Here is a 12831-nt window from a genome sequence, read left to right as displayed (position 1 = left end):
GTCCTTAATACTTATTTTGTTTTGTTGTTTTGTTAAGAACTTGTTCCCCCTTAACAAAAACCTTTAAAGGAAGGGTAGGTGTGGAGAAAAGATGGTTGAAAAATATTGAATCAGTAATTTAACTCTGTAGCTTGGGGTTCATATCACACATCTATCAAAGTCGACATTTCAGACCTATGCATGCCCGAGGAAGCTGTTTCATGTTCAATATCCAGAAGTACTTGGTCATCTATTGTCATGTTGGATCTTCTCCCACCAGATCTGTAAGGGGGTGTTCCAATACGACAGCCCCATCAGGGGATACGTAGTAGTTAGCCTGGGCCTTTCTACAGTCTAGCTCTGGAGGGGCCACTCAGCCCATACCTGGCCAGCAGTACCAGTGATGGGTTTCAGCTCACCTCTTGCCTCCCCACTCTGCTGCCAAATGGTGGAGGTGCAAGAGGATCCGACAGGTTAGCCAGCACCCATTGTTGGCTCTGACTGAGATGAGTGGCCCCTTCAGTGCCAGCAGTGCTACTGAGCATTGGCACTGCTTGCTCCTGGCTGTTAGAAGGCCCTCCAGGGCAATGAAGACCCACTAGGAATGTTCCCTGTAAGGGCCAATCTGCCCATCAGTAAATCCATGGAAGGATTGCTTTGGTTGTCTTCTCACTGGCTGATTCTCTCTTCCTCCTCTCCCAGTTTTACTGGGCAGAGGGCCTGCCTCTGCCTGACACGTTTTGGAAGCTCTCTGTGGAAGTTTACATGCTCACCTCACCAGCATGGAGTAGGGCATGTTTAGTAAGCTAAATCATTCATTGTAATCTTGTCCTAAACTTCAGTTCTTCTGAATCAACTACAACCACCTTTATAGTAGAACGTATACAGTGCAATCCTATACAGGATATGTCTTTCTAAGCTCATTGACTTCAGTGGATTTAGAAGGATGTTACTCTGCTTAAGATTGCACTGTAAATCTATGTCTGTAAATGTCAAAATTTCACCCCACTGCTCTCAGGGCTCTCTGTCCAGTATAAGGTTACAAGGACTTAAGGTACATACCATGGGGTCATAGCCTGCAACAAGGAATGGGGTAAGTTCACACTGATATCTTAGTCTTAGTATTCCTTCCCTAAGAGACCATTAAACAAAGCGTGGTGGTGATAAAGATTCAAAGTATTTTGACATGGGATGGAGGGGTAGCTCTTTTTGGAAATAGGGTTTCCACATTGTGGCTGGCAACCAGCAGGAGTTTGGGGGATGAAGACATGGGAGGGATGCACCGCATTGTGTGGGCCATGATGCCACTTCCTAGAGTTATCCAACACCACTTCTGGTTTTCCCCTGGAAGTGATGTCATGGTGCACATGATGCCGATTAAAAAAAAATTTGCCTGGCTCTGCTCAGATTGATGGTGGGCAATGTGGGTTGACTGGCAACTCTATTTGGAAAGAAGAAAAAGGCTCTCACATACCCCATCCCCCGTCACACAGACCACTTTTTCATTTAGGCGACTGCATACACAATAAGCAGCATGGTACCATATAGAAACTTTACATCACTGTTTTAAAAAAATAGAATGTTGTCATATTCATAAAAGCTATTTACACTGGAAAATGCCACATGGATACACATTACAATGTCTCTAAAAGAAAGGATGAGCCTCAGACCTGGAGTTAACCTTGAAAGCTCAGCTTCCTTCTGGGTAGAACAAATATTGGCCAAAGGGTATACAATGCATCATTGTCTACTTCCATGCCATCCCCAAATACATAGATTTCTGAATGCTGAAGGTTTTACTTTTCCTCTTTGAATCTCCATAGTCTTTGTAGTCACCTTCTAAATGTATTCTGGATTGGAGAGAACCTGCAGCTCTTGTCCTTCTGTTTTGTCTCTGAAAGTTCCCAAGGTTCCTGATCTTCTTTGCCTAGGAAACATAAAAGATTACTATGAACTTCACCACAGAAATCTCACTAAGAAGGGCCTAGGATGGGAAAGCACTTGTTCCTGCTGGAAATGTTTATTCATTTTTTAAGATATTTATGCTCAATTTTTCTCCCCAGCGGGGACTGAAGGCATCCAGTAGTTTTACTTCTGTGGTGTGGTTGCTTTCACTGGTTGAGCATAACATCAAGCCAAGCTCTTCTTTGGTAGAATCTTATTGATTTAACTGTCTGTGGTAGAAATGGCTTTTTTTTTTAACCGGACATCTACAGTTTGGTCAATGTAGTCTGACTAGTTCCGTTCTCTTTTAGAGGACAAAACTGCTTCCATTTCTATAATCTGGTCAACTTAGCATGTCCAGTTCCATTCTCTTTAAAAGCCCCAAACTTCAACGCTTTCACTGTAAGCAACCTGTCAGTGGTATCTACACATGTTCCTGAGGGGTACCAGGTAGGCAGAGGGGTGTCATGTAAACAAGCAGAAAACTACTTCATCAACGAAAATCTAATGTGCTTACTTTCCTGTGATTGGTTAGCTCTCAGTCCATATCTTTGCTGACTAAAGAACCACCGTTGCATGAGAGAATATTCAAAAGAATATTTCAAAAGAGATTTCCAGCTGGGACTGGATTACCATGGAGTAAGCTTTCTTCTTTTCTTTGATTCTTTGTTCTGCGGTGGAGGGAACAGCAATCTTCTGCCCCTGAAACCTAGCAATCTGTGCAAAAATATCGGCACCAAATGAGGCTAAAGTTAATTTTTTTAATGAGAATTTTTTTTCTAAACTATGCTAGACTTTCAAGATGAGAAAATAATGATTCTTGGAGATATGAACAGACTACTAGATCCCCCCAAAAAAGACAGATCAAGGAAAATTACCTAAAAATGTATCTTAATGCATAGGAATGCTGGAATTAGAAGATTCCTGGAGGACCAAACATCCAAAGATTTTACCTTCTTTTTGGACAGACTTCAAATGCATTCAAGAATAGACATGTGTTGGATATCAACAATTTGACAATGAATTTAGAAAAAGTAGAGATTCAGCCGAAGATATTTGTGGAGCACAATCCCACAGAAGTAGTCTTGCAATGGAATAGAGAATCAAGAAGAAGATGGAGATTAAATGATACTCTTTTGCTACAAGAAGATGTAGTAAATAAGTGTAAAAAAGATTTGGAAGAGTTTTTTAAAAATAACACAGAAGGAATGTCTCCAACTACAATTTGGGAAGCATGTAAAGCTTTTATCAGAGGGATTCTACTAGCAGCTGATGCTTAAAAAAAGCAAGAAAGATTAGAACAAACAAATACTGATTTCGCACTAGCTGCTGCTCTGTCCTCACTCTTCCTCCCCCCCCCCCCCCCGATTCTATGTGTCAATTTCCCACCTCTTGCTGCACGGCTGCATTTTGCCCCACAGCTTCACCCGATTTCCTCCGTGTCTTCTAGATCCTGTTTTTTGAGGATCGAAAAGATGCAGAGGAAATCGAGTGAAGCTGTGGGGCAAAATGCAGCCGTGCAGCAAGAGGTGGGAAATTGACACATAGAATCGGGGGAAAGGAAGAGCGAGGATGGAGCAGCAGCTAGTGGGAAATCAGTCTAAGACAATAACAGAAAAAAATTGAGAGACTGGAATAAGAACATAAAAACTAGGGATGGGCACAGATGGGAAATCCTGGTTCAGTTTGCAACCCCAAACCAGCCCAGTTCGTGAACCGGTTCCCAGACCCGACCGGTTTGCAAACTGATTCATGAACTGGTCCATATGGGAACCCCCCCTGCGGTCCTGGAGGCTCCCAAATCAAGGGCCATCTCCAGCTGACTCTCCTTTACCTACCTACCAGGTTTGGTGAAGATTGGACTTCAGGGGTCCAAGTTACAGAACCCAAGACAAGGCACCCCAGGAAAGTGCTTTTCGGGGGGACGTCAGGTGCAGGTTCAGGAGTTTATGGAACAGACACTGGGTGAGCTAGAGGCACCCAACTTGCAGTGTATCTACCTGGGATGCCCCTCCACATACCCACAGGTTACATGTGGGTTGGATTGGGGGGGTCTGAGTTAGAGACCCCCAAACAAGGTGTGCATGTGGGTTGGATTGGGGTGTGTGTCTGAGTTAGAGACCCCCAAACAAGGTGCCCCCAGGAAAGTGCTTTTCAGAGAGATGTCAGGTGTGGGTTTAGGAGTGCATAGACCAGACCACTCTCTGTCCAACTGAAAATGTGATCATTGGGTAGGACAAGCCCACTCATCCTGCCCAGGCCTGGGAACCACCCACATGCTTGAGGGTGCCTGCTTCCACCCAGCCCCTCCCTCCCTCTATGGACTGTCAAAGTGATTACTGGTCAGGGCCAACCCTTCCGCTGCCTGGGGCCTGGGAGTCACCTGCACGTTTGTGGGTGGCTGTTTCTCCCCATGCCCACCCACTACTGACAGAGTGGCAATTATATATGTCAGAAGTAGAAGAGCGACAAGGGAAAAAATAAAATGTCTAAAACAAAGATATTTTGAACATGCAAATAAACCTGGCAGATATCTGGCATACTGTCTCAGGAAGGAAAAAGAAACAAGAGTAATAACAGGTGTAAAGAAAGGAGATCAAATTACATATGCAGAAAAAGAAATGCAGGAATAATTTATCAGTGTTCTCTCAGAATCATACAAAAAAGAAGTTTGTTTTGGAAGAAAGAATTAGGGAATATTTAAAAGACATCCCAATTGCAAAGTTTATGTCAGAACATAGAAAAATATTCCAGTGAAATACCAAGTCAAGTTCAAGGTTTTGTTTTTGACCTATAAGGTCTTGAGCGGTCAGGGACCAACATATCTACGGGACCATCTCCTCCTTAATGCCCCTGGAAGGGCATTGTGCTCCTTGGACAACAACATGCTGGTGATCCCCAGCCCTAAGAATGTCCTGCTGCTCTCGAGCAGGGACAGGGCCTTTTTGGTCCTGGCCCCAACCTGGTGGAACTCTCTGCCAAATTCCATCAGGGCCCTGCGGGACCTTATGCAGTTCCACAGAGCCTGCAAGGCAGAGATGTTCCGCCAGGCTTTTGGTTGAGGACAGCAATGGTTTTTACCTCTGTTAGCACCCTCCTCAGTTTTCCATACTCATTTTGACCTCTTTCCCCCACTCACGAAATGGCCAACATTCTAAGGTACTAGTCACCATCTGTTCCAATGTAATTAATATGTTTGATTGTTTTAACTTCATGACTAATTATTGTTTTTAATATTATGTACATTGGCCAGAGCCCTACAATACTAGGGATGGGGCGATAATCAAATTTAATTTATTATTGTTATTATTATCATTGTTGTTGTCATCATTAACAATAACAACAACAACGATGATGATGATGATAACAACAACAACAACAACAACAATAATAAAAAACAATAACAATTCGAGAAATCTGTCAAGAACATGAAGAAGAATAAAGCACCAGCACCAGGACTGGATGGGTTGATAGCAATGTATTATAAACATCTTAAAGAAGTATTAATAGGACTTCCCATTTCAGTAACTTGCAGGACGGACGCACTCCATCTTGCTCTGATCTGAGTGCACCATTATCACCACGGATGGGAGGGGTCCCGGACAATTCTGGGTCCCCCAAGAGCCCTTGTAGAGGGCTCGTAGCCTGGGGCGCAAGAGGTGCCTCTTCTAAGGTGGCAGCTGAAGAATTGAGGCCTCCTCTGCCTCTGCAGGTCCCGCCGCTGCGAGCCTACTATAGACATAGAGGCACATGCCGAGGAAAGCAAGCAAGAGATCAAGCATCTTGCTGATCCCACCCACCCTTTGAAGCAATGAGGAGATGAACTGTGAATCCTGAGCGTCTTTAGTAATTAAGCACAGAAGCGACCAGCCACCCGAAAACCCCAATTCGAATCGGCAGGGAGGAGGAGTGGGATATTCACCCCCATGGAGGAAAAATTGTGTCACTTAGAGGGGTAGAGCGGGGGCTGAGGCTGGAAAAAAAAAGCATAAAACCAGAGATGGTGTAGACCAGACTAAAGTGGAATTAAATAAACAGACCTTCAGAACTCCTAAATGAACTTTTTCTTATGTAAACAATGTCTTTGCGAAGACAGAAAATGGCGCCGAAAAAGGATTCTTCTTCAGGAACTGCCAGCTCACAGTCATCGGGACATAAACCAGAAGTGGCTACCTACCTCCAAAGCATGCTAACTACAGCATTGCGCTCTCTGTTGGACTGGATGACTAACCTCAATACCAAATTTGATGATCTTCAGAAGCAACTTAAAGAAGCAACTGCAAAGACAGAAGAAACACACAAAATGGTTCTACAAGTTGAAGCTAAGACGAACTCGTTAACTAAGAGATTGGAGGTGGCAGAAAAAGAGCGGATTTCCGACAAGGAGCAGTTATTACAACTCCAAATGGAGAAATCATTATATGTATTGAGATTTCAGGGGATCCCAGAAAAACATGGGGAAAACTTTAAAAGTATATTAAGCGAAGTTTTGGCACCAGTGACAGATCTGAAAGCGGAACTCCTACAAAGCAACATGGATATGGTTCATAGGACCTATCCAGATTTCATCAAGAAAAATAAACTGCCTGGTGAAGTATACGTTAAGTTCTCCAAAAGATCAAGAAGAGACTTCATCTTAAAAGCTACCAATGGGAGAACCCTGAAAATCCAAGATCAAGAACTTTGAATATTAAAAGGCATTCCATTTAAAATATGAAAGCAGAGGAAACAGTATAAAAACTTAGTTTTATTTTTACGTAAACAATCCACCCCCTATAGATGGACATTTCTGGAAGGACTTATCTTCAACTATAAAGAAAAGAAAGAAAAGATTGACTCTGTACAAAAATCAAAGGTGTTTCTGGAGAAACATCAAACAACAGCTAAAAAAAAGGGGAAAACAGAGGAAGCTAAACAACTGGCGGAAGAAAGTGAACATGAATCAGGAAGCAGTGGAACTACAACTGGCAGATCCTCAGAAGACTCTGATGAAGAAAAAGGAGAAGCTGCTCCAAAAACTCTCAAAGTTAAAATGACATATGATAAGAGCAAACATAAGGGGGGAAAGTTGCAAAATAATCTATGATTTAACTCTGAACGTCTATATTTGTTTTGATATATGCAAAACTGATCTTCGTATTTTCTGGATAAATAGGGATAATGTCTGTGTTAATTTTATACAGTGATACTCCATATACTTTTCTTAAAGATTGGGGAAAGCAATATATTATCTTTATAACTTTGTTAAAGGATCCTTGCTTTAGTTTTGTATTTTAATCTTAGGCCCCCCTATTTCCCTTCCCCTGTAGTATCTGTAGTAAAAGCAATAAAAGTTTTACCAAAAAAAAGTATTAATAGTACCATTACAAAAAGCTATGAGTGAGATAAAGGAAAAGATGCCAATACCCTGACATGGCAAGAGGTGAGTATAATACTAATTCATAAAGAGGGTAGTGATGCATCGCTACCACAGTCTCATAGACCTATTTCCCTCAAATTTTTTGTCACAATAATGGCAGAAAGCTTAAGAAAATGCACACCAAATTTAACACACTCCAACCAAACAGGTTTTGTATCAAAGAGGCACATGAACGATAATATACGATTTATAGTAGATGCAATTGAATTTGTAAATAAGAAGAGAAAGAAAGCAGCATTTCTATTTCTAGATGCAGAAAAAGCATTTGATATGGCCTTTCTTCTTTAATGTTTTACAAATGCGGGCTCTGGTCCTGCATTCTGGAACTGGATGCTTGGAACATAGTCAAACCAGTAAGTAAATATTTTAATTAATGGGAAATTAATGGAAGCAATTTCAACTGAAAAAGGAACACATCAGGGATTTCCTTTATCCCCTTTATTATTTATACTAGCAATAGAGAATTTAGGTATAAAGATTAGGCAAGATGACAGAATTAAGGAAATAGAAGTAGATGATGTAGAGTTCAAAATGAAAAGTTATGCAGATGATGTGGTTCTAACAGTCTTGAATCCCCAGAATTCATTCAACATGTAACTGAACATATTGAAGAATTTGGATCCCTCTCAGGCAATAAAATTTTAAAAAACCGAAAATGATAATGAAATTTTTAACACAACTGCTCAACATCCACCAACCCTATTGAATATTTGGGACTAAATGCGACTGGGCAAAACTGTAATCTTTTAAAAAATAACTACCAGAAAATTTGGAAATCAATACAAGCAGATTTATTAAGATGGAAATAACTAAAAACCTCATGGCTGGGAAGAATCTCTGCAATCAAAATGAATGTGCTGCCAAACTAAACTTTTTGTTCCATTTTGTTGGTGTTGTTCAGTCGCACAGTCGAGTTTGACTCTTCGCGGCCCCATGGAGCATATCACGCCAGGCCTTCCGGTCTTCCACCGTCCTCTGAAATTTGCTCAACTTCTTGTTCGTTGCATCTATGACACTGTCTAACCATCTCATCCTTTGCCGTCCCGGTCTGCTTTGACCTTTCAATCTTTGTTCCATATGTTACCCATATACATAGAAGAAAGAATATTGAAAGAGTCGCAAAGACAGTTATTGTGTAGTGGGTTGCCGCATGGACGAACGACAAACAATGACGTAGTGCATAGCACGCTTTATTGGTACACAACAAGACAAGGAACAACAGCCGGCAGGCCTAACTATATACACAACCAGGGGACACACCCCTGGGTCCCATTGGCAGGTTTGAATCTCCCGCCACGGTCCCATTGGTTCCCCCAGTGGAGGGACTAGGATCCTAGTCCTTATTGTTGTGCCGGACTCAAGCTCAGGAGTGTGTGTTGGCCTCTGGTGGCGGTCAACGGACACAACAACAGTTAAATGAATTCATACGGAATGGCAAAAAAATCCCAAGAATAAGCTTCAAAATATTATAATAAAAACCCCCCAAGAATAAGCTTCAAAATATTATAATATGAGAAAAAGAGAGGAATTTCAAATATAAAAAATTGTGGTCTGGATTAAAAACCCAAGACAAAGAATAGTAAAATTAGAATTTGCAGATATTGATGAAGCCCTACACAATTATTATGGATTAAGAAATCAATTAAAAAGATCATAACAGAAGAAAAAAGTCACATAATCAGAAATGGACTTCTGAGATTATGGTTTACACGCTGGAATTTATTGAGCCCCTCAAACTCTTTGTTTATGTACCCAAAAGAAGCTTATTATGATAAGAACACAAGAAAATCAAGTCTTGGCAAGATATTAAGGATGGTGTAAACATTCAATGGCTGATATATTTTCAATTAGACTAAAGGAGATCATGAGTATTGAAGGTGGAGTTCTAAGAGATGCGACTGAATTTGAGCAGCTGATTAAAAAACAGAAAGATTTACGAGGGATATATAAGATTTTATTTCAGCTAGAAACAGAAGATGAACAAGTGAAAAAATGTATGATTAAGTGGATGCAAAACCTAAAAGAACAGATATCTATTCAACAATGGGAACAACTGTAGGTAAAAGATATCATATTTATAGTCAGCCAGACACAAAGAGAAAATTGGTACAAAATGTTTTTCAGATAGTATATCAAAGGACATTGAGAAAGCACATAAAAACAACAAAGGAAAATGCTTGAAATGCCAAGACATAGATGGAATGTTCTTTCACATGTGGTAGACTTTTATAAACGAGCAAAAAAAAAAAGATATTGGAAAGAAATACAACAAAAATGCAGAATATATTAAAGTTTAAATTCCCAGTAGAAGCCAAGAGGTGTTCTGCCTAACAAATTACCAAACATTTTAGAAGAGGTATTCAAATACATCGTGACAGTGGCTAGAACTATTTACGCAGCAAAATGGAAACTAGATGTCTGTCCATGTTTAGAAGAATAGGAAAACAATCTTGTCGATTATGCAGTAATGACAAAATTTGAGAAACAGATCTATTACGAAATCTGAGGAGAGATGGAGTGTGTATTACGTGTATTATGCTAGCAGGAAACAAATTTAAAGTGAGAAAATATATACAAATGTATGGTAATGAAATAGAAGTAGAATTAAAATCAGTTCCAAATGTATTATCTCATATACAAATGGCTTTTCTATATGAGATATATAATAGACTTTCTTTTACACTGAGATATGCTACTTATCTATTAAAAGTTCTAATGAATATGTAGAAGTGGTGAAAATATGTTATACTGACGTCATAGTAATGATGAAACCAGTTTTGTAATCAAAATAGATTAGTTATGAAGTTTGAAACTTAAAACTTAAATGATGAATACAACTGTATCCCACCAGAAGTAAGAACTATTCTATTTTATAGATAATACCTTCAAATTATAATGAAGGGGATGAAAGGGAAAATATTATCTGTTCTATATATCGTGTACTACATGATTATCTTTGACAAATGTAATTATGTTGCATAACCTTCCCCCCTTTTACTTTTCTGTACCCCCACTGTTTTCCTAAAATAAACAAAAACCCATAGCAATCTGTGAAATGGCTTTGGGGATAAAAAGGATCCTTGGAGCTACATAAGGGTTGGGGTCCCACTGTACATAATGCTGAGTGCCTGTCAGTATAAGAAGGCATTTGCCAAAGGACGCCTGCAATTATTAAAACCCTTTTAAAAACTTTTTGCCAGTTTTAAAGGCAATTCAATTCAAATACCTTTTATTGGCATACAATATTAGAAGCATTTACCAATAATACAATCCAAAAGAAATTATAAAATAGATAGTCGTGGCTATGTCAGGCCTAACTCAAGTTGTCACAAGCTAGATTTGACCATACAAAAGATGCCTGAATCATAAAATAAACTGGCATTCTAAACTTTTAAACTTAAGTTTTTAGACTTATAAATTAAGAATCATTAATATGATCAGGGTCACTCTTCTGTTTTATAAAACCATGGAGAAACTTAGCGGTCAGTTCAATGATCTCCGGATCTTGTGAAGCAAGGAGAAATTGTACCTTGATTCTATCCGATTGGCCTGCTACCAACCTAAGGGGGGCTTCTATAAATTCCACTCGAATGTCATTTAACAATTTACAGTGTAAGAGTACATGCTCAACAGTTCTATTTCTCTTCTATTACATCCACAGAACCTGACTGAATAAGGAATTTGCTTATATCTCCCCTCAGTTTTAAAGGCCTTTCCTTCCTTTCAAATGCAATGGCTTCCTGAAATTAAATTAAATTTTTTTATTACACTAATGAACCTTGGGAGTTTTCAGTCAATACCTCTTCTGCACAGGGCGGGTTCCAGATTGCTAGAGGCCTTGGGGACAAAGTGGCCTGGGCCCCCCTCCTCTAACTGTTAAATTAAATATGAGCAGCCAGTGTGATGCGGCAACAAAAAAGGCTAATGCAATCTTGGGCTATCAGCAGAGGCATAACATCCAAACTGCAAGATGTGATAATCCCACTGTACACTGCATTGGTCAGGCCACACATGGAGTATTGTGTGCAGTACTGGAGGCCTCACTTCAAAAATGATGTGGACTTAATGGAGGAGGTGCAGGAGAGAGCATTGAGGATGATTGGGGGCCTGGAGACCAAGCCCTACGAGGAAAAGCTGATGGACTTGGGAATGTTCAGTCTGGAGAAGAGGAAGTTGAGGGGGGACATGATTGCTCTCTTTAAGAATTTGAAGGGCTGTCACTTAGAGGAGGGCAGGGACCTGTTCCTGTTAGCAGCAGAGGATAGGACTTGCAATAATCGGTTTAAATTAAGGGCAGGAAGGTACCGGCTAGATCTTAGGAAAAACTTTTTTACAGTATGAATTGTGCAACAGTGGAACTAGCTGCCTAGGGCGGTGGTGAGCTCCCTCTCACTGGCAGTCTTTAAGCAGCGGCTGGATAAACACTTGTCAGGGATGCTGTAGGCTGATCCTGCATTGGGCAGGGGGTTGGACTAGATGTCCTTCCAACTCTGATTCTATGATTCCGTGATTTTTCTGCCTGCCACCAGGCCCCCTCTCAAGCCACCCATCCCACTCAGTGGCCCCCATACCTGTGCATCCTTCCCCCACTCCCTCATGAGCCCTCTCACCACCTGCACTCACAGATGATGCCTGCAACAACCACATGTCCATTCTCTAATCGTACCATTCTCAGTGCGTACCTCTGGGAGCATGGATGGTGAAGTGCTTGCAAATGAGTTGGTGGGCAGCAGGGGAGGCATGGGGTCACTGGAAATGGGCCCCTCCAGAAGTCCATGGCCCCGGCACCTGCGTGACTCACCCAACATGGCCAGGTTGCAGCACAAGCTTAGAAGGGGTCGGGAGGAGGCCTTCCTGCCCTTGGACTGACAGCGGCAAAAGGCAGGAGCCCCAGGCGGCTACACTGGCCGACCTGAGTACTCCATGGACCAGCCAGGGGAAGTGCAGGAAGTTTTGGAGGGCTGTACACCTGGATCTATTTAAAGCACACTTGGATCCCCACCCACCCTCTGTGGGATTTTGGGTTTCTATGTGTATAGAGAGCCAGTTTGGTGTAGTGGTTAAGTGCGCGGACTCTAATCTGGGAGAACCGGGTTTGATTCCCCACTCCTCCACTTGCACCTGGCTGGATGACCTTGGGCAAGCCGTAGTTCTGATCTTGAAAAAAGAGCAGTTTGTGTCAAGAGCTCTTTCAGCCCCACCTCCCTCACAGGGTGTCTGTTGTGGGGAGGGGAAGGGAAAGGAGTTGTAAGCTGCTCTGAGACACCTTTGGGGAGTGAAAGGCGGGGTATAAATCCAATCTCCTCCTCTTCTTCTTAACTGTCACAGCTGGGTGGTTTTGCACATCTGGGCCGATCCTTTGGGGGGAGAAGGGCCTATGTGCCTCCCCCACTTTGGGTATTCCTTTATGGGGTCCGGGGGGGGGGTTGAGCCACCACACAGGATGCCCAGCTCAGGGGCTGTGCCCAGGCCCACACCAGGTGTCTGTC

General features: G+C 41.6%; 1 protein-coding gene across 1 annotated transcript in view; it reads right to left on the bottom strand.

Moving 5' to 3' along the window:
* Positions 1-6728: 6728 nt before the first annotated feature.
* The window catches only part of NPSR1 (neuropeptide S receptor 1), a 111052-nt gene continuing 104949 nt past the window's right edge, over positions 6729-12831 (bottom strand). The window contains exon 9 of the mRNA XM_015422533.1: positions 6729-6732. Within this exon, the coding sequence (XP_015278019.1) occupies positions 6729-6732 (4 nt within the window). The remainder of the gene's footprint in view (positions 6733-12831) is intronic.

The sequence above is a fragment of the Gekko japonicus genome, unplaced genomic scaffold (genome assembly GCF_001447785.1).
Source record: "Gekko japonicus isolate JY-2015 unplaced genomic scaffold, Gekko_japonicus_V1.1 scaffold1355, whole genome shotgun sequence".
Taxonomy (NCBI): Eukaryota; Metazoa; Chordata; class Lepidosauria; order Squamata; family Gekkonidae; genus Gekko; species Gekko japonicus.
Note: the sequence above shows the minus strand (reverse complement) of the source record. Positions and strands in the feature narration are given on the sequence as shown.